This window comes from Periophthalmus magnuspinnatus, chromosome 18 (genome assembly GCF_009829125.3).
Source record: "Periophthalmus magnuspinnatus isolate fPerMag1 chromosome 18, fPerMag1.2.pri, whole genome shotgun sequence".
Classification (NCBI taxonomy): Eukaryota; Metazoa; Chordata; class Actinopteri; order Gobiiformes; family Gobiidae; genus Periophthalmus; species Periophthalmus magnuspinnatus.
The window spans coordinates 10,733,790-10,757,096 of NC_047143.1; the positions used below are offsets into that span (position 1 = coordinate 10,733,790).

Here is a 23,307-nt window from a genome sequence, read left to right on the forward strand (position 1 = left end):
GCTTGTCATAATAACCACATAGCATAGTAACCAGGCAACCAAGCTCGTAACTTAGGAAACCAAAAGCTTGCCCTGGCAATTTTCTGGCTTTATTCACAAACCATCCCTGCATATTCTTGGTAATTCACTTGGAAAATGTTTTCAGACATCACTCAGTTTTGGCAAATTGCAGGTAACTTCCCAGGTTAGGCTGCATTTGTGAGTGGGGATTTAGTGTGAGTGGGCTCACTTTTCCACACATCTGACCTGTAACGTGGCCTTGTTGCATCTTTTGCTTGTCTACATGGAAATAGATAAGTTCAATGGCATACTGCGGAACCTTCCAGACAAAGCAATAACATCCACCATGGAAGCACATGTCAGATCCTTCTCTAGAAAAAATTACATATTGCACCTTTAAATCTTAAAACATCAATGCCCGATGTTAGCCTATCAAAAATTACACAAAGTTGTATAAACTATTAGAATCACATGCAAGTGATTGAAAAACACATAAGTTTAATAGCAGCTGATGTCTGAAAACATTCTCTGTGGGTGATGCTAACTGAAGGCACTACACTGTCAGTTTTATTTGCTTTATTTTAAGACAATCTGACCAGAAAGAACTGACTCAGTTGGAACTACAATAGGTGAGCTGATTTGTGCTGTTAAACAAAACATTCAACTACAGTCACACGCTAGCTATCATTAGCCAACAGTTTTTCATTTAGTCACTTTAACCTTTTTGTTGAAAGTCAAACACTTAACACCTGTTTTATTCGTTGAGTTTTCAGGCAATCTAAAACTTTTTGACAAATGTGTGCATTGTGTCTCCATGGTAACTTGCTGAACATTATGCAACAGAGATACATGTTGAACACTCCTAGTGTCACTGCAAAATATCAATAGTTCTTTTAAAGCTCATTTGAACCCAATTGACCAACAAATGCATTGAAAGCGCTAGTGCAATCACTCTGCCGGGTTATTTAGCAAATTAAACAATTGAAAATGAGGCCAAGCAGGCATGGAGAATGACTTTTGAGCTTGTTTGTCCCTATACACTAGGCTAGAAAAACGTGCTATTTGAGTAAAAAGCCACTGTGGGACTGCATTTGGAATAAAACAGCAACATAAGGCCAAAGCTCTAGGCCACCAGAGGAACACCCCAGCTCTGCTCGACCGACGAGAGCCGATAGCGGGGATGTTTAGCAGTAACAAGGCCCTGGAGAGTGGTTGGAGAGCAAACAAGAGGTGGGAGAGGGCAGGAGAATGCTTGTATTTTCAGTATCAGATATGGAAATATATAAGGTGTGCTGTGAAAAATGCAAATTGAAGAAAGCAGTGGTATAGATCTAGGTCAGATGTTCAGTGGGGGATAAGCACACTTCAACTGCTGTGAAAAAATTACCACAATATAGCTACGTTTACCTGAGTAACTTTCAAATAACTATTTTACTTGAGTAATGTATTTGATGAAGAGTTTTGGTTAATCATTCTGTTGAAACATTGTACTTATAATAAATTGTTTAACAAAGTTTTTAGGAAGGACATTTGAGCATAGACCAATCTGGCATGACTGAGATGTCACTAACTTATAGACCCATTATTATTGGCTAAAAATAATAAAAATGCAGCAGAACAGAGGGAGAGTTTTTTTTTTTTTTTTTTTTTTTTTTTTTTGTTGTTGTTTTTACAAAGGGATTTACTTTGTACTTCTACTTTAGTAATTTTTTTAGTAACAATTCCCTACTTGAGTGCAAGCTGCTGCTGACTTCTAGGTTTAGCTGTAGACCCGGCAATGCCTTTGCACTTGTCAAAAAGCACTTTAGGGCACGGTTCAAAAGACGGCTCAGGTCTCAAATGCTATGTTACAGCTGTGTGACCACTCTGAGGAGAAACAGTTTGTAAATCAGGTTTGTTTGGCAGTGGATTTTTCAATTTTGTGCATATCTAATGAGGCAGGACTTTGAATGACGGCTCTTACTGGACTGCGTGCCTGCGTGAGGAATGAGTGGGTAGTAAAGGCGGTGAAGGCGGTAACGCGCCCCACCCCTAGTAGGCAGTCTGTAACTCCTCTGCTCTTTTTAGGAATATCCTCTACTGGCGGAACCACCTGCTGTTTTGTTTTATGTTTTGGGTTTTTTTTGTTTTTTTTTTCTTCTAAGATTTCTGCCTATCTTTTAGAACTTATAGTGAAAAGGGCGAAATAATGAGTTGATGTCTGCAATGTATGCAGTCACTCTGATACAGTTTACAGTGATGCCTAATGAGTTTGTCACATTGTGTATGGTCCTTGATATTGTTCACCCATTAACAGTTACGTCATCTGTTCAAATCTCTGAGCCATGAAAATTTGTGACACTGATGACTTGATTTCCCACTCAAGACAATAAGGCTGATTTCAACAGGATAGTTCCATACAACTGATACTATAACAACCCCTGTCAAAAACTGAGCAAAGCGTCATGGTTAATGTAGTCCCTTGTGCTAGTTATTCTGTAAGATGACACCTCCTTTGTTAACCCTGTACTGTGTACTGTTTGCAGATATCCGTGACCGTCGTAAGAAGCCGGTCATGCTGTTTCTCCATGGTGGCTCGTACATGGAGGGCACGGGGAACATGTTTGACGCCAGCGTACTTGCTGCCTACGGCAACGTCATCGTGGTCACTCTCAACTACCGGCTGGGTGTGCTGGGTAAGTGGTCCCACTGCAGCCTCGTTTAAGTGTTTTTATCGATACTTTTCAGCTGCTGTCATCTACATTTCCTTTGGGTTGGTGCTAACTAAGGGCACCACTCTGTCTACAGCTCATTTTATTTAAGTTAGACTTTAAAGTGGAACTAAACTTTAAACTGTTTTCACTACTAAGCTGTGTATATAGTATTTTAAGCAGTTTACTTTTCCTTGTCATTTTTAACAACTTGACAACTAGGTAAATGTGCACCTTTCCGATCAACAGCCGTCACTGTGCTACCTGCAGTGTCCACTGCAATTTCCAGTAAGACTGCCCTGAAGTGTGGTTACCTGTTAGACCATTCACACAGAAAAGATGACTTTCCTGTGGTGATGATCTACATTTATCAGGGAGTCTAAAAACATATGTTGGCTAACATTAGCCAACAGTTTTTTTAGATAGATTTTTGTTTTTGTTTTAAATCAAACACACAAGACCATGAATGACCATAAAAATGTGTTGCTCCTGGCTGTTTCTTACCTTATGCAGTTGAATGCCTTTTCCTAATGTAAATCAGACAGTGCTGTTAAATCCGGCAGGCATCCAAGTACACACCGGCTTCTCACCGGCTTCTCCAGATGTGTTATTTAGATCTGGGAGATTCAAATCAAGACACCTCAATTCCCGGGTTTACATCCATTCGCTTTTCCTGTAGAGCATGGAAATGTAGTGACTCTATACTGACGCACTACCAGAGGTGTGTTAGTGTAGGTATGTAAATGAAGCATTACTTACTTGAAGTGGCACACAGCCCTTCAGACAGGCTGTGCACTGCACTGGTATTGACTGATGCTGATGAATGACATCAATGGACAATCATCGGTTTCTACCATGTTATAACATTGTTTCCTCATCAAAAATATGCCTGAAGAGATGCCATCCATGTATGTTTGAGTATTTTAGCGATCTCTCCTTTCCCTTATTCAAGATTTTGTGCAATGCTCTAACCACAAGCCTACGTCATCCACGCTCTACATATGATCTACATATGTTATGCGTTAGCAGTTAATACTCTATAGAAGTAAAATACCCCCTCTTTAAACAGTTTGGTAGCACAGGGCAGCACTGCAGCAACTGTGAAATTAAAGTATAGGTATTTCCACTAAAATTATTTTAATAGATACACCCTCTATATCCCAATGGTAACATTCGCTTGGATTACACCATAGCTGCAAGTATGATGTATGTTTGTGCACACACTTCAATGGCTGGAGCCTGAAGCATAGAAAAGCCATTGTTCTAGTGTTCAGGATTCCCTGGTGTATTTATTCATATGTTCTCTGTCTCATGAGGTGGTGTACATTTGTTGTTAGCACCATCTGAATGTGATCATTATTAACATTAGCCCCATGGCTGTTGGAGACCAGTGCTGTGTGGATACATGCCATTCAGTGCTAAACTTAACATATAGGGAGACTGAATAGGAATCTCTAGGTCACAGGTTCTGTTTGTAACTCTTGTGTGTGTCATTCACACAGCTGTTATGGTTGAACATGTGTGAAGTGTTCTCAAATGCCACCCACAGTCCTGTCTCCCTCCTCAGCTTGAATGCTAGGTTTACACTTAATGTCAGTTGGGTGTTGTTCGAAGACTCACATGAGTCCCATGAGACTTACAAAGTGAATGAAACCAAAGCATTCTTTTACACTGACCTGTGGTTTAAATCTGCTAGTGGGTTATTGTGTCTGTGGCATAAACTAGTTTCAGTATTATCATTTATTGTCAATATTTGCTTCAGCTATTCACTTCAAACTTTGCTATCGTGACAGACCTACTCTGCCAAAGAATCCATCAGGACCCTGCAGCATTGGTCAAATACACATTGGTCAGCATTTATTTATCTTTATTTATACAGAGAGAGCCCAATGATATCACTCAGACTCTCCTTTTCATGGGTGCCCTGCTCTAATATAGAAAGATACAAACAAAAATTAACAAAACAAATAAGTACGTATATCCATTTAAAACATTAAAAACAGATACAGGTGTGATTATAAATGTTTATCACCAGATTATTAAAGTGCATTTGTAGCACCAAACTATCTAGTTTTGCTTATCCTTGAAGTATATTCCATTTTTTGGAAATGAAATTACCAAAAGCTTTTATTCCCATCTCAGTTCTAGTGCGGCTGGTTCTTAGACTTATACAATCATGTGCTCTTGTGTGCTAAGTTCCTGTATCAATGTTCAACAAGCAAGTGAGATATGGAGGCAGTCTATCATGTAGTCCCTTATGAATACATTTTATACAGTGTTGTTCTTTTCTCACAGATAGCGATGGCCAACCTACTTTTTCAAAGAGCATACTGTGATAGGTTTTAAATTCATCACCTGTTATGAAACAAAGGGGTGAGTGCAAGAGTGTTTCTAAAGGTTTCAAAGTAGAGGCTGAAGTCTGCATGTATATTATATCTCCATAATCAACAATATTTCTTTCTGCAATAAAATGGTCATTTTGATTTTAGATGGTTTCGTAATTCAGAGATATGTATTTTAAAGGATACATTTTCGTCAAGCCAAAGATATTTATGGGTGGTGACTCTTTCAATCAATGTACCATTTAGTGTATAAAGATTTGTAGCTTTCATGTCATTTATTTATTTATTTATTTATTTTTTGGAAGAAAAATCATATACTATATACCAAATTTTATTTGGGCATATATTTATATGCAGCATTATCTGCATAGAAATATATGAGGCTTTCTCATAAAGTGCAACCAAATGGAATTAATAAATACATTAACATTGGTCAGACACAGTGCATTACACACTACTTGTACACACTTGTTTTTAATATTTATATGAAGTTGAAGGTAAATTTGTTGGAAACCAGATTTTTTTTAAGTGGTGACTTTTTATTGTATTTCATTACTACCATAATGTAATTGTTATGTTATGTGTTTTAGCATATGCACTTCTGCCTAGGATCTGCAGATGGAAAGTAGCAGAAGTTACATCTGGTACATCTATTCTTTTGTAAAATTAAACATATTACACTTTTTATCTTATCTATGTTATACTGTTGTTTCCTCATCAAAAACATACCTGAAGTTTTGTTTCATTCACATTTTTTAACACATAAACCCTGCAGCTGAGTTCTCCTCTCCAACAGAAAATACTCTGTTCTACTTTGTGTATGGTAATGTAGGAAGTGCTTTGAAACTCCATACACCTTCACTAGAATCATTTTGATAATTTCAGCTCTAGAATATCCAATCTCTACTAAACAAAAGGTAAAAGGTAGCTATTAACTTGAAAACTTTCACTACATGACATCACAAGGTGGAACGGAGCATTTAGGGCTTTGGAGATGTAGACAGCTTAATAAACATGTGTGAATGAAACAACACACAACTCCAGGTATGTGTTTAAAGATGTAACAGTATAATAACATGGCTTTAAGCTCACAAGAGTCAGTTTTGCATAATATAGGACTTTTAATTAACTTGTACATGGTCCCTGACAAACAAGGAATAAACAAAAAAAGTAAACACAGCATTGTGTAGTCTGCAAGAAACTATATATCTATTTCCCTATCTCTCTTCCTCCTCATCCTCTCCTCATCTTCCTCTCAGCTTTCACCGCTTAACTTTTATTCCACTCTCCTTCCCTTTGCGTTTCTTCTTCTCTTCTATCCTTCTCTCTCTTTTCCCTATCTGTCCTCCTCTACTCTTTTGCAGTGCTCTTCCAAAATACAGTCTTTCTCAATCAGGTTAAAAATGAAATGTGAGAAATCTTTAACACTTTGATGGATAACATTTTCTTTATACTTAAATGTTGATTTTTATAGTCCTTACTCAAAAATTCATCACAACCGCACGCTAACTGCTTTCAATCAGACCTAGACCATAATAAGACCCATGGCATTCTGGTTAGAGCTAGAGTATGGATAATCAAAAAGCACTGTAGCTAATTGAAATATGCCTTGTAAGATCTGTACTGACAGGAATGCACAAATGTATGCTTGGAAACATTTTTACAGGGTACGGTTTAAAATTGTAATAAAATTGTGTGCAAATTAAACCTCAATTTAACTAGCTTGGGAGAAAGAATAATGCAGTTCGAATCGGGTCTGATTCAATAACTACGCTAGGGCCATTTGTGTGGTTTTGGTGGACCATATACCAGGTGTTGTTTTAAGCAGTGGGGCAACAGCCTTTTTTGTTGATACTCACCACTCATCATTCTTGCACATTTTTTTTGGTAATTGGCAACTTTTCTCTGACACTTTTTGAGTCAAACACAACAGACAGCCATAGCAATGCATGACGAATCCTCTGCTACACTGCCTGGCCAAAAGAAAATCACCACCTGGATTCAACCAAGCAAATAGGTACGAGCCTCCAGTTGATCAGGTCTAGGTTCAGCAACAGTCTGTGCTCAAAGAATGAGGTCAGCTGACACCTGAATATACTGAATGACCAGGTTATTCCATCAATGGATTTTTTTCTTCCCTGATGGCACGGGCATATTCCAAAATGACAATGCCAGGATTCATCGGGCTCAAATTGTGAAAGAGTGGTTTTCCGGAGCACAACACATCATGTTCACACATGGATTGTCCACCACAGAGTCCAGACCTTAACCCCACTGAGAGTCTTTGGGATGTGCTGGAGAAGGCTTTGCGCAGCAGTCAGTCAACATCTTGGTGAAAAATTAATGCAACATTGGATGGAAATAAATCTTGTGACATTGCAGAAGCTTATCGAAACAATGTCACAGCGAATACATGTCGGAATCAAAGCTAAAGGCGGTCCAATGAAATATTAGAGTGTGTGACCTTTTTCTAGTATTGCTACAGCACAATTAAAGGGCCTGTGCCTGATTTCAAACCAGGAATGAGGAACATGTCTTGGTTTGAGTTTTTAGCTCCACCCTCTTAGTCCTTGCTGCAGCTATGATAGATCACAACTGAAACAACTGTCTGAAGACAGTGTCAAGCAGTTATTTCCTTATATTTCTCCAGTCTCCAGCTCAGTAGCAGCTTTTTGGCACTGTTGAAAATGCACCATGACGGAGAATCAAGTGTCTGGGATAGTGTCAAGCAGTGCGTTCTCATGATTCTTTGTAACAATGCCTCTGATTGGGTGAAAAAAAGGGTGACCTTGTCAGTAGCTGCTGTAGAGTTATTACTCAAGAAAAAGCAATGTCAAAAGAACAGGGTACATTTTACTGTCTCAAGCTATTTGTTTTTTTGCAGCTTAGCCCATACAATTCATTATATACAGAGCATTTGTTTTGAGAAAAATAAATTAAAATCAGGTACACGGCCTTTGACTTGTACTTTATAGGCCTACTGATTGCAGTTAAGTTACCTAAAACTTGTTATTAAAAGGGACTTTATGTAACGTTTGTGATATTTTACCAAGTTATCATGATGTTCCCTTGCTATTAGTTCACTCAAACCTGTATTTTAATGCAGGCTTGAGTAACCCTGTTTTGTCCTGCATATTTCTGTTTTCAGCTACCCTTATCTCCACCCACTTCACTGTGCTTGTTGTAATTATTCCAAAAAATTTGACTCTGCGTCATATGGGTATAGTTTAAAAAAGTGACATGGCCATTTTTCAACAAGAAAAACACATAATGGGACACTCTCTACATGGTATAGTGAAATTGCACTATAGAGATGCAGGCCTGTGAATTTACATTGACCAAAATGTAAAATAATGATCTGCATATAGTTTACTACTATACTAACTAAGTTCTCAGAAAAACCAAAACATGTTTTCTTTAATACATATAGCATTTTATCTTTGTTTCAAAGATAAGATGCTAATACAATTAATTAATGCTAAACAAATGTATTGTATTTGTTTATAAGTATTGATGATATAGGGATAATAAATTACTGAACTACAATAAGAGTGGTAAAATTCGCTTTTACACCAGCTGTTTAAAAGCTAGCTGTTCTTTCCCCTCAGAGACAGCAGAGAGAGACAGCAGATGCTTTATATACCAAAAATACATATCTAACCATTTACATATCTAAATACATATCTAACCAATACACATCCCAACAGGGATGTACAACGATGTTTAATGAGATACAATTTTACTTTGTTCTTTAAATGTAATGCTAAGAGTTGAAAAAGCTGATTTTAACCCGAGCATGACTACTACAGATAAGCTTGATTCATTGTGTGATTTTTTTGTACCCCTCTTTTTTATATTTGTATTTGTTTATTTAATAATTAATTTTATTTTTATTTTTAATTATTATCTATCATGGGTGCCAGTGCAGTTGTAAAGTGTTCAACAGTCTAGTCCAAAACTCCAGCTTGTGCCTATATTTAACCGTCCCATTCGTTCACAATGGGGCCTGATTTTGGAGAGCTCCGCGTGATGACCAGATGGTGTTGAGGTGGTCAGGAGTATCTGGGCTGCATGCCGAGAGATGGACCCCAAAAACATGCCAAAAACGTGCTGGCCGTGCTTCCACATCTCACCACGGGGAGGCACTGTAAGCATCAGCCTCCTGTGGTGTGGAGGAGAGGGCACATTTATCATTTTGACACAAGTGCAACATGTGAAGACAAAAGAATATCCTGTACAGTGAATATAGTGTTAAGTCAGGCTGTTCATTGCATTTTAGGAGCTACTAGGTAAAAAGAAATCTATTTAAAGTTGTGTCCACGTTCAACAATTTGATGATGTCATAATCTCAGGTGGTGGGTTTGGGACTATATAATTCTATGGGAGATTTACTGTTTTTGAAAGAAATATCCAAACTTATGATCCACAAATGTTGAACCTTATCATAATTTGTTTGGGACTGGCTCTACAAGCTTGTCATATTATTCTTGTGTCTTTCAACTGACAACAGTCACGTCTTTGGGATTCATTATGGCACCACTTATGTAAACTATTGTGAAAAAAATAATTTCACTTTCATTTTATTTATTTATTTATTTTGTGAATCTGCTTGTCTTGTAGATCAGAGCAATGACATCCCAAATACAGGAAAATAAAGATTACTAAAACACGCATGAATGACTCTAAATACACCTTTGAGAGGGTAAATGAGAAGGAAAAACAATTATAACATGGTTAAAAGCTCTGAAAAGTCAATTTTCTGCAATTGGGACTCAAATTTAATTAGTTGTGCTTGAAATACACATAATCCAGGTGGAAACGTCTTAAACGAGGGAAAAAGTTGTATTTTTCACACACACCTTTTTATAGGTTTGCCCGGAATATTCCACAGTATGAAATTAAATGTATAATTTCATGCAGGGATGGGACGAGACAAAACTTTCCTGAGACGAAACAAGATGCTATCAGGTCTGGCCCAGCCTATAAGCAGACTAAGCAGCTGTTTAGCAGTAAGTTTGACTAGAAATAGGGCTCAGTTGTTTACAGCTGCCTAAATATCCCTATAAATTGAATACATATGTTTTTTTATTTACCACAATATCTGCTGCTGCCTACATTTGTTTTTGAGCAGGGCATACGTGTGAGCAGCTATGTGTTTGCATCGATGCAAGAGACCTTCCCCAGAGATGCACCGAGGCAGTTGAGGTACATTTGAATGGCTGTTTCATAAATTAGATTAAAACTTAGTGGTACATCCACTGCTGAGGGCCCCAAAGTCAAATTTTGATTAGGACCCCCTGAAACCCCTGAAACCTGGATCCACGAGAACAAGATGAGATTCTATACTTTGAACTACGTTATGGATGAAGAAGGCCTCTCTCTACCCCTCTCCTCTTCTCTCAGTTTTTTTCTCTCCCTCTCTGCCTCTCTCCCTCTCTGCCCCCCACCCCTCACTCCTCAACCTCTCTCTCTACCCCCAGTAAATTTACATGTTTATGGAAATGCGTCTCTCCTCGCTCATAGTACTAGGGAGAGGAGCAGAGGAGCGATACACTCTCTAGTGCTTCACTCGTACAGTTAAATATGGAACAGAGCTTTGGGATGGAGCTCTTGACCTTGCCGTCTGCCTGAGGGACCAGCGTTCTGGAGCAGAAACCTTTGGGTTGGATTCTAGGAGCTCATTTACACAGAAAAACATAGTAGATATAATGAGGAATGAGTGGTGTAAATTACATGTTTAGCAAAGTGCATTTTATTGCTAAGGTTTTGACAAATTTCTAAATATATTGACTATTGAATATATTAACTGAACTAAACCAAGTCTGCCTCAAACAAGGTAGTATAATTAGGAGATGTTGGCGAGATTAGTTCAGTTGGTAGACAGCTCGTCTTCTAATCCGAAGGTTGGTGGTTTGAATCTCATTCTCGACATAAACGTCATTGGTTGTGTGGTCAGATCCACAGACCTACAGGTTGGTGGTGCAATTCCATCCTCTATTGATGAATGTTCTTGTGTCCTCGAGTAAGACACTTAACCCAACTTGGCCACAATGTCTGTGTGCACTGATGTATGAATGAGTGAGTGGTTCCTTGATCTAAAGTGCTTTGAGTCCCTAGAAAGTGGCAAAGCCCAATATAAAACTAGCTACAAGGAAAAGATTACTACCACTTAACCAGAGCTAAACCAGTACTATAAGGTGTAAAACATGTCTAATATGGCCACTACAGGCTCTTGTAGTCTGATCACTACTGACCCCTCATATCCCATGAGATCTACACTAACCCAGAACTAAAGCAGCTCTGACTCAGGACTAAAACAGGAGCAAATCTTAGCTAAAATGTTACAATAGTGCTATTAAAAATGTTTACAAGCTGCCATCCATTTCACTGTTTATGTGTTTTTGTACTGGAGCAGATATGATTTATGCTCTAGTATAATTTGACATTTTTCACCCTTTTAGTTGCCAAAAACACTTTGCATGGTACATATAAAACGCACAACCCCTCCCTCGTAAAATTCTATAGACATAAACCTTATATTTTCCCATTTCGTTTTATACTAAAGGTCCTATATTTTGTACTACTGAAGCTTTTGAAACTATTTTGGACACTTAGGTATTTCTGTGTCAGATTTTGCACAGTATAATATCGTATATAAAAAATTATCAAAGTGTTTATTATTATTTCTGACAATAGAAAATGCCACAGTTGCCACCATAGATCTGTTTTTAATAACAATATTACATTTAAAAAGTGGGTGTTAGCTTGCTATGCTAATGACCAATGGGAAAAAAGACACTGGCTGTGTCCCAAATGTCCACACTGCTTAGGGCACTATTTAGGGGTCACTCAATTTTTAGTGCTGTCCGAATATCCAGTGAGTGGAAAAAATTGTGCACTTAAAATTTCCCACAATGCACTTTGAAAAGTAGTGTCCATCGATGGTCTCTAGACAGGTCTGGACACAGTACAAGGGTGACCAGATGTCCCTATTTACTTGGGACTGTCCCAGTTTTGAGCTTTTTGTACTATGTCCTAGCAGATTTATTCAAAACTATTGATTTGTCCCAATCTTATACATGACTTGCCACAGGTGTCCCTATTTGATACCCACTAACAGTAAAGAGAGGGGCATACAATGTCATTTGTTTAGCCAAAATACAGAAAAAAGTAGTTGGAAATGACCTGAACACAAAGAAAATGTTCACTGACCAAAGTCTCTCAGATTATACTGGCTCATAAGTAAGTTGTGAATAAATCAAGAATCGACAACAGTTTTTGTTAATTATACACTCGTTTCGCAATTTTATTTTTACCAACCATCCCAAACTGGGGGTGTCCCAGTTTTTGATTTTGAAAATCTGGGTTTACACAACATGGCTGAATGGAAGCAGATAAAAGCTTTATTTTAATGCACTGTTGGTCTGTGATTATGAATAAAACACAATTAAATAAATCGTTGCTGTGTAAAGTCGCTATCGTTATGCACTTACCTTTGCTCAAGCTGTTAAAAGATTGATCATTTATACATCTCAGACAAAAAGCAAATACTTGAATGGTTATTATTAGTCCATAAATACTTGTGTGTCACATGACCTGAATGTGGTGAGCCGAGTGTCTGAATCACTCTGTGACTGAGTGCAGTATAGTCCGCTAAAGGGTGCAGGACTATGTATGGAGTGGTTAGGGGATAGGGTGGACATTTGGACACAGACACTGTATTTCATTTCTTCTTCTAGCCATAATTTATTTAGTTTATATAGTTTCTGTTTGTGTAAAATTTGCACTAAAAGTTGAGTTATGACATGGGTTATGCTAGTTTATGTTGCTCATGTCAACAATCCCCCGCACCAGTGGAGGCACATGTGCTCCTAATGGCTGCGGATACATCATGATTAGCTTCTCTGACAGGCTAATGTCATGTGACCACAGCTGCAAGGCCTGCTGGGAGCTGCAGTGCTCCTATAGTGTTTTCTCCACTTGAGTATGGAAGGTTTAGACACATTGTGCCTCATGGATTATGATATTTTAATATGGTATGACACCTTGGCACTACTGTTCCTGTTTCATTTTTTGACAGCTCTGCACTACTTTTTTGTAACTTATACTTGTAATATATACATAGAAAAAATATTTTCAAGGAATGCTTGGATCAGGTACTTGATGGTCTCTGTCAGCAAGATTCAGTAATATATAAAAATAGATTTGAGGTGCACTATGTAACTCGATAGTCTCCATGGAGATGTTATTGTTTTGCTGGCATGTTCCAGTATGACATTTAACTTATCTATCTTGCAGTAGTCTATTATAGGTGTTGCTATTGCTGAAAAAAACACACTGAAAAACATTTGCCTCTCCACAGACCTGATGGTGTCACTTGCTGTCTCCCTGTAGATAGATATGTTAAATGCTATACTGTGGAATATTCTATGTAAAGCAATATCATCTCCATAGAGTTAAACAAAATAAAAAAGTGACATTGCATCTTTAAGTAAAGGTTGGTCTCATTAAAACCTCCCTTCATCTCCCTATCTCCTTTCCTACTTTTTTCATAATTATAAATCTTACTCTCCTCTAATTTTTCTCTCTCATCTAGGGATGGGAGTATTGATATTGAAGTATCAGTATATCTGACTCACTGCATAAGTGGGCATCAACTGTTATGCAACTATCAATATTAACCGACACTTATCTTCATTTATACAGGGAGCCCCAATTAGGCCTTTCAGACTCTCCTTTTCATGGGCACCCTGTTAAAATACAGAAAAACAAACAAAAGAGCAAAAAAAACAAACAAGTACATTGGTCAATTTAAAACATTAAAAACAGGAGCAGGTGGGATTATAAATGTTTATCACTATATTATTAAAAATGCATTAGCGGCACCAATGTATCCAGTTTTGCATGTCCTTGAAGCATATTATGTTTTTAGGAAGCATCATGAGATCTTGTATTAAAAGTTCCTGCATCAAAGTTCTACAAGCAAGTGAGATATTGAGGCAGTCTATCATTGTAGTCCCTTAAAAATATATTTTATACAGTGTTGTTCTTCTCACAGATAGCGATGGCCAACCTACTTTTTCAAAGAGCATACTGTGATGGGTTTTAAATTCATCACCTGTTATGAAATGAAGGGCTGAGTGCAAGAGTGTTTCTAAAGGTTTCAAAGTAGAGGCTGAAGTCTGCATGTACATTATATCTCCATAATCCAGTACACTAAGAAAGGTAGCTTGAACTATTTCTTTTCTGTAATTCAATGTAATACAAGATTTGTTTCTGCTAAACACTTTCATATATCCCTTTCCTTTTTTCCCCTTTCTCTCTTCCTCTCTTATCATCTATTCTCCCATTCTGCCTTTCTTTACCATAATTATAATCTCTATTTGCTCTCATTTTCTTATCTCTCTTCTCCTCTTCTCCTTTTCTCCCTCCTGTTTCTCCCCTCTCCTGTTCCTCTCTCCTTTCCAACTTTTTTCATAATTATCAGTCTCTCTTTTTTCTTTTCTCACATCTTCCCCTCTTCTCTGACCCTCTCTCTCCCTTTCTCTCTTTTCTTTCTCTGTTTTCTCCACTCCTCTTTTCCCTCCCCTCCCTCTTTTATTTTTTTCATAATTATAAATCTCTCTTCTCTTTTCCTCTCTCCTCTCTTTCTGTTTCTACCTAGGTCTCTCTAATCTTCTCCATTTTCTTCCTCCCTGTCCTTTTCTACCTTTTCATAATTATACATTTCTTAATCTCATATACCCCCTTACCCCTCCTCCCACCCCTCCCGCCTCACCGCTTCTACACTTACCCATCTTGTAGCACCTGGGCCTTGCTGGACGTGTGTGTGTGTGTATGTGGCGCCACTCGGCCATGAAAATGAGCCCTAATAAAAAATCATTTGCATGATTGGGCTGAGCGGGACGCAACGGAGGTCAAGGACAGGGCTGTCTGGCGTGTCAGCCGTGTTGGCAGGGGCAGTGATGATTGACACGAAGGGACCATTGCAACGGTTGATGAGTGACTTCAACTTGAATATTCTGGAAAAATGGAGTGAGAGAGATCAGTAAGTACAGAGCACAGTGGGGGGTATTGCACTGTAAAATCTTTTCTTCGTGTTAGTGCAGAATGTGGGCTTCTAATAAGTTGCGTTCACTTGACATCATAACATTCTATTGATACATTGCAGGGACATCATGCCGGGGGTGTTCTGCATGTATCTCTATGCCAGAATATTCAACAATTGACATGGTGATACAATGCACACAATAGCAAACAGTCAGATAAGTCTAAACAAGCATTCATGGTCATGTTTAGGTGTTTGATTTTCAACAAAAAGGTTAGAATGGCTAACTGAAAAACTGCATGACTTGTTTAACTGCACAAATCAGCTCACCTAGCTCACATTAGTTCTTTGTGGTCAGATTGTGTTAAAATACATTTCAGATTAAAGTCTAATTTGAGTAACAGAGCTTCAGACAGAGCAGTGCCTCAGTTATCATCACATCCCCAAGAAATGTTGATGACACCAGCTAAAGATCGACCAATATGTTTTTTTCATGGCGTACAGTGATACAGCTTGTTTAGAATCCTCAGCAGCTGAAGACCGATAAGCTCTGCCGATATTTTTGGGCCAATATGTGAGGCCGATTTCAATAATTTTCCTTAAACGATGTAATTTAAAAGTACTACAAACTCACACACAGCCCTTTCAGAAAGCTGTGTAATCATATTTTGTGCCGCAATCTCTTTGCATTAAACTGTTTAAATAAAGCATTATGTATATTTTTTAAGCAGCTGGTTGGCCACAGCTAAATATCGGCCTTGGCTGGAGATTTTAGGCAGATATGCTAAAAACTGCAAATATCAGCCAACCGGGAACTGGTCTATCTTTAGTCTATGGTAAAATTTACTGTTTGACTGTCAAATTGCAGATTTATTGACCGGGTGTATGGTTAATATCTCTGTAATTACTGGGCCTATCCACATGAAACAAAAACTGACACAAAGTTCAATCTTTTTCCTGTCAGCACAAATAAACAAATGTGAGTTTTTCCACAATAGCTTCAGAAACTGGTGTCATACAATACAAAATCCTGTGTTGAGTAATGCCATTTAACATATTCAGACCTCTACACCACCCGTACATCTGTGCCCGTTAAATGACTTGCAGCTCAAATTGACATTGGCTGTACTCAATCACATTCATATGTATGCGTTTACAAGCCCCATCCCCTACCCTTATGCTCAGATGCAGTTGCTAGCCACACCACCTGCAGCACTAATTGAAATGCTAACATTTTCCTCCGTGCTCCTACGTAAAAGCCGCTATATGGACTAAATTGCATACCTGCTGGAATATTTCATGAATATGCATAACGCTTGATCTGAGTTAGCGCACCTGTTCTAGAAGCTAACGGTGTAGCATCTGTTTAAGACTCTGCTAATTAAGTCATTAGGAGGCCAGTCCCAAGGTAGACACCACAAGAACCAATCACAGAGTTCCAATGTATGGTTCTATTCGTAAATGTCTGTTCTGCCAAATGCTAAACTGTAATATCTACTTTGCACATAGTTAAAACTTTTATTAAGTAACTTTTACTATTATCTTACTTTTAGAGATTTTGACTTTTTTTTTTTTGTTGGTAAAATCGGATAGTCTTAAAAACGTGAAAAACAGAACTTCTTCATTTTAACTTCGTTCAACTGGTCCTCACTTTCCTAATGCATGTTAGCATCTTAATTTTTCACCGCTGTTTTTCAATGCTAACAACAACTAGCATAGAATATAATGTACTTTGTGATGGGGAAAAATCAGGTACAACCACTTGAGGGTAATTCTCATTGTATTTTTCTGTCCTATTTATCGTTCAATATGTACAAAATGGCAAACAACGAAGTTAAATCTGTCAACTGGACAAATCTTTGTAGGAGTGAAGATGTTTCGCTGCTCATCCAAGCCGCTTCTTCAGTTCTGGTCAGAATGCTGGTTGCCACTGCCTCTAAATCTATCTGAGGGGAGGGGCTAACTACCCTGAAACTGTAAACAGCTATTGTCTCCAGTTTCAGATGAAACTACCCTATTCAGCCCTTAACGACCCTGCTATTGTTCTCATTATTCTAGGTCTGAGGATGGAGTTGTAGATGGGGGAGAGATTATGTCTCAGGCCCCCATTTCTGTTTAAGGAAGGATTCTCTTTCCTAACAAAAATAGCTTCTTTAACTCCTCTCTCAGAGGAGGAGGAAAGGAAAGCTCTCACTGCTCTAGAAAAGGACCACAGCATCAACATTTTGCCAGCTGACAAAGGGAGATGCACCGTGATCCTGAACACAGCTGATTACGAGGCTAAAGTGAACAGCCTCCTCAATGACACCACCACCTATGAACTGCTGAAACGAGACCCTACCAGTGGTTACAAGAAGAAAATCATTGACTGCTTACAGAAGCTGGAGAATTAGGAAACCATTGATAGACAGCTGTATTACAGACTCTATCCTGGTGATTCCATTCCTTGTATGTATGGCCTCCCTAAGATTCACAAAGAAGGAGTACCTCTCAGACCCATTGTATGTGGTGTGGATTCTATCACATACAATGTGGCCAAACATCTGAAGACCATCCTGGCTCCTCTGGTGGGCAACACGGAGCACCATGTTGAGAACACAGCAGAATTTGTGAGCAAAATCAAGCATCTTCAATTTACACATACGGACCAATACCTGCTGTTTGATTCACACCATCCACTGCAGCACAAACTCGGAGTGATCCGGACACTACAATACAGAGCTCAAGTAGTGCCTACAAACACAGAGGGAAGAGCGAAGGAGGAACAACATGTGGAGAAAGCCCTCTCTGCTTGTGCATATCCTAAATGGGCCTTAAATAAATCGAAGAGAGCTAAAAAACAGGACAACAGGGAATATGAACCTAGAATGAGAGGTGTTACTGTTCCTTACACTGCAGGTGTGTCTGAAAAACTTCAGAGAATCTTCAGACAGTATGAGATTCCTGTCTTTTTCAAACCCACAAACACTTTAAGGCAAAAATTGGTTCACCCTAAGGACAAAATCCCGAGCCATAAACAAAGTAATGTAGTCTACTCCATTCAGTGTAGTGAAGAGTGCAGTAGAGCGTTACACTGGAGAAACTAAACAGCTACTCCATAAGAGGATGTAGCAACACCGGCGGGAGAGTTCCTCTGGACCCCAGTCCGCCGTGCATCTCCATCTCAAAGCCACTAACCACTTTGAAGATAGTGAAGTTAAGATCTTAGCCAGAGAAAATAAATGGTTTAAGAGAGGAGTTAAAGAAGCTATTTTTGTTAGGAAAGAAAATCCTTCTTAAAACAGAAATGGGGGCCTGAGACATAATCTCTCCCCCCCAACTCCATCCTCAGACCCAGAACAATGAGAACAATAGCAGGGTCGATAAGGGCTGAATAGGGTAGTTTCAGCTGAAACTGGAGACAATAGCTGTTTACAGTTTCAGGGTAGTTAACCCCTCCCCTCAGATAGACTTAAAGGCAGTGGCCACCAGCATTCTGACCAGAACTGAAGAAGCGGCTTGGATGAGCAGCGAAACATCTTCACTCCTACAAAGAATTGTCCAGTTGACAGATTTAACTTTGTTGTTTGCTATCGATCAGACCTGGTCTACACAGATATGTACAAAATGTTTAATACTTAAATAAGGCAAATAAAATAACACGAAATTGCTGTGTTGCAATCGCTAACAGCAACAGAAGAAGATGACAATGACTAAAAATACATTGAAAAGCATGCATTCTTACTGCACAGACAATTGACAGACCCTCCACCTGAACAGTTACATAGTGCACCTTTAAAATCAAGGCTTTTCACATTCATAGATATTCTTTTCTTCTTTCCCCTCTCTCTCCTCTGACTCTCCAGGGACCCAAACAATAGTCATTTGATGGTAATGATGCTTTATTCCCTCCATAGACAGTGAAGTGTACCCACCGTCTTGTTACTATTTCAGTGCTCATTTCTGGAGCTTTCGACATGTCAGCTGGCTCCTCTCACCACAACATGCTCCGATGTGAATCGGCTTTGTAGAGAACTGTTGGTGCAGCCATTTTCCGCAACACTCTGGAACATTTCAAAACACTGCGACTCAACAGAAGAGCACAAAACCAGGCAATTACCGGTACAAAAAGCAAATGTTCAAATAGTTGGTTTGAATAGTTGGTTGAGTAGTTGGATGAATCAAAGTTCTGTACAAATATAGTGTACTGTAGTGTTTTAATAGGGCTAGTAAAAATACTAAAATCCGATCAGGTTCATTATAACCTGGCCCATGTCAGATTGATGTATGTGTCAGACTGAATTGAGTTCTATACATTATCAATCTGGGATGGTTCTCATTGAAAGCGATCAGAAAACCCAAAACATCATGATGATATTTAAATATGATTGGCCAAGGTGTCACAACAGTGGGACAAGAAAAAAAAAATCCAACTTTTGTTACATCTAGTTGAGAGGAAAGCACAGACATCTTCTCTGTCCACAAATGCACAAAGCTCTTACCTTTTGCACATTTTTCATCCATCCATCCATCTTGCTGTATATTAGGACTTCTGATATGATTATGATCTGCTCATAAGGATCTAAGAATCTTTAAACTGTATAAAGAACTATGGGCTAAGGGAGTGTGATGTCACTCATAGCTTTCCGCTCCAGCCAAATGAAGCCAATCAAGGCTAGCAGTTTTAGAGGCTAATCCTGAGCCAAAATCCATATTTGGAATTCCACCCACAAGCATCATAGCAACCAAAGAACCAATCCAAAGCAAGGCTGAAGGAAAGCATGCTTGCCGCTAATGAAACTACTGCATATCACATCAGATTTGTGAAGTTGTAGTGTATTGTTTTGTATATTGCTTTGGTATATTTATGGAAAGTTTTTTGTGGGAGCCTGGATGACATAGGCTTGTGGGCTGAGCAATGGGCAGAATCTTATAGCTAATCATAAGGAGGGATCAAACAGGTCCCAGGAGAGATTGCTCGATTACTCAAGCATGCATGGATGACATCTAAAACCTCTTCAGGCACCTTTTTTAAGAGGGAACATTATAATATGGAAGAAAAAAAAAATTCCAAGTCAATTTTGTATAATACCCTCTCTTTAAATTATAAATTATGGTAATAAACCACCAAACTTTCAACTATCTATTTTATTAATAAAAACATTAACGATTTATCCACTCATCCTGCAGTGATTAGACACCTCATGCTCAAGAGGTCCTCCTGGCTGTATCAGGATGCATCAAAACATACTTGACATTATGAAATCCACACTTTTAGGATAACATATCATGCTAATCTGTTTGAAGACTACCACAGGATGTCTGGAGGTCCACTTTATAAATTATTACGTGTTAAAGGCGCCACACCTGATTTTTACTGTCTTAAAAACATGGAAAACCAAAGTAGTTAATTTTAAACAGTTTGCAGTATTCCAAAGTTATTCCTCACGTACCTTATGCATCCAAGTATCCTAATTATTCACCACAATGGATTTATAAATACTTCACAACTTTCAGAGGCCAGACCAGAGTTTTGCCATCACAGTACTGCTAACCACAACCAGTATGCTAACCATGCACTTGCTGATTGCCAGACAATAAAACGCTATCCAATTAGGATACAAAGACAAGATGCCCATGTCTGAGGTGACAATCTTCAGGTTTTTGGGCAAATTATATGAGTCATTGTTTTATTTGGTCAAGACGTTATTGCTCTGATCCAGAGATGTCAAACAGATTTGCACTGAGGGCCACATCAGAAAATGGTCACTCTCAAAGGGCTACATGTAAAATAAATGCAACTACTTTTTTAACTTGTTCATTAAGTGTCTCTGTATTTATTTCTTATTTGAGTTGCAAATACTGCATATACATTTCCATAGATGTAAAAATATGGCTGTATAACTGTATCTCGTGATAAGCTGACATTTTAAGACAATCAAACCTTTTAATTTATCTTGTTGTGGGCCACATAAAAAGACGTGGGGGGCCACATTTAGCCCGGGGGCCTTGAGTTTGACACGTGCTCTGATCTACCCCTATTTTCACTGCTAATTTTCTTAATCGGTGATACACATAGGATTCGGCAGCGTTGCATATCCACATTTTGCACAAATGAAAAATGCTGAAAAGACATGAATAATTGGTGAAGATGTTTGAATTAAAAACAGAGGAACACTTCTTGGATTGCCACCTAATGCTTTCATAAGGTGTCCCTGAGTATTTTGAACTCTGGAGAAGGTGACAGCTCCAAATGTATTATGCAAGCATGAATGAAAAAGACACACAACTCCAGATATGTTTTGATGGAAAACATTATGAAGTGTAAATGGTAAAATTTTAAGGGTTATATAAAACCTTTTAGCGTACGATCCTCAAAGGGTTAGCATAGTTTGTTTTTCTCACCTCATTTGAACTGCTCAGCATGGACCAGACTTAGATTGGACTTCAAATGAATATTGCATCTCTGACCATGTTCCCGCTGAGAACTGGGCCTTGTAGCTACAGGCTAAACACATTACAATCTGCACTACACCAAGGGCTAGCTTACATTAGCCTTTGAAATGTCCGCGCACATGTAGCGAGACCAATTGATAATATTTAAGCCTGCAAAAAAGGAATATTTAGAAGTTTAAATGATAACAAACTTCTGTTGTGTTGGCCAAAACAATTGCACTGACATCCAGTTAAATGATTTGATTGGATAAAAGAGCGGGTATTATGTAAACTTAAGCAATTAACTGTTCCACGATAAAAGTTCAGTGAAGGTTTTCATGTGGCAGTGTTTCAGTGACTCCAAGTGAAAGTTAACAGCCGACTGATCCAACTATGACATATACAGGATGTGAAACTAGGGCTAAATAGGGCTGTAGTCGATTGAAGGAATTCTTGTAGACTAAAAAGGGGGTGTGGAAAAAGCTCTCAAAACTATTACGTATCTCTATGTAGTTGATCCAGACTGCACTCATAAGACTAAACCTGCACAAGAGTTTGTGCAAAAACAACTATTTATGCAGTAAACAGTATCTGAAAACAATGTATTTATAAAGACAGATTAAACTTGATTAAACTAATCTTGTGCCTTTTTACATATAAATATCAAAGGAATACAAAATCTTCAGCTAACTCACTAACTTCTCCTTTCTTATAATGTCCCATATGACTCCATATAATCTAAGTACAATGACTAATGCACTAAAACGCCACAGACCAATTAATTGACTAAATGACTACGGGACTAGAGGGCTAAAATATCAAAATAGCAATATGTTGTGAAAGTGATTTTTTACTATGGACTTCAACTCCATCCATCCATCCATCCATCTTCTTCCGCTTATCCGGGGCCGGGTCGTGGGTGGCTCGGGCATCTGCTCAGGATGCCTCCTGGACGCCTCCCTAGGGAGGTGTTCTGGGCATGTCCCACCGGGAGGAGGCCCCGGGGAAGACCCAGGACACGCTGGAGGGACTATGTCTCTCGGCTGGCCTGGGAACGCCTTGGGGTCCCACCGGAGGAGCTGGAGGACGTGTCCGGGGTGAGGGAAGTCTGGGAGTCCCTGCTTAGACTGCTGCCCCCGCGACCCGGCCCCGGACTTCAACTCAATTTTCTAATTTGCACATCTCCAAATCAACTATTACCCTATTATCGATTTTTCTTTTTAGCTCCGCCTCTCTTCCAAGAAGCCATTATTTGGAAGTAGAAGTTCCTGAAGTGTTCCTAGAGCTTGTCTGTGTTGCTGTCTCCTCCAGTGTCATGCATTACCCATTGTAGAGCTATGCATTATTGAACAATGTAGTGTGCGTGGTGGCATAGTCTGTCTCCATAGGAGAGCTAAATACTAAGTGTCATGGAAGTTTGGTCCACATATCCTGCTCCAGTTAAAGAAGAGAGCCACCCTGAGGTCTGGATGTGCGACTACTCCACGATGTGATAAGGCAGTGATGAAGCTGACAGATTAACACCCGGAGGAGTTGTTTTTCCATTTGGCCCACCACCTGTGTATGGTGACATAAACAGCAGTATTTGTTAGCGATGATAAGGGAGGTACCATGCACAGAGGTGGATAGTTACTGATATTTAGTTATACTTACTAGTGTAGTTTTCACACACCATACTTTTACTCCTCTTTTACATTTACTTTTTTACTCCTACACTATAACAGTAAGTAAAGTTTTGTGTTGAAAGTTGGTGCAGCTGTTGTCGTTTCCTGCTGCACTTATTAGAAATCTTCCTCTATGGGTTTTTCATGGG

The 23,307-nt window shown here is 38.8% G+C and overlaps 1 protein-coding gene across 1 annotated transcript in view; it reads left to right on the forward strand.

Annotated features, from left to right (window-relative positions):
- The window catches only part of nlgn2a (neuroligin 2a), a 135,705-nt gene that overhangs the window by 71,706 nt on the left and 40,692 nt on the right, over nucleotides 1–23,307 (forward strand). Inside the window, exon 5 of the mRNA XM_033983856.2 lies at nucleotides 2,526–2,675. Within this exon, the coding sequence (XP_033839747.1) occupies nucleotides 2,526–2,675 (150 nt within the window). The remainder of the gene's footprint in view (nucleotides 1–2,525; nucleotides 2,676–23,307) is intronic.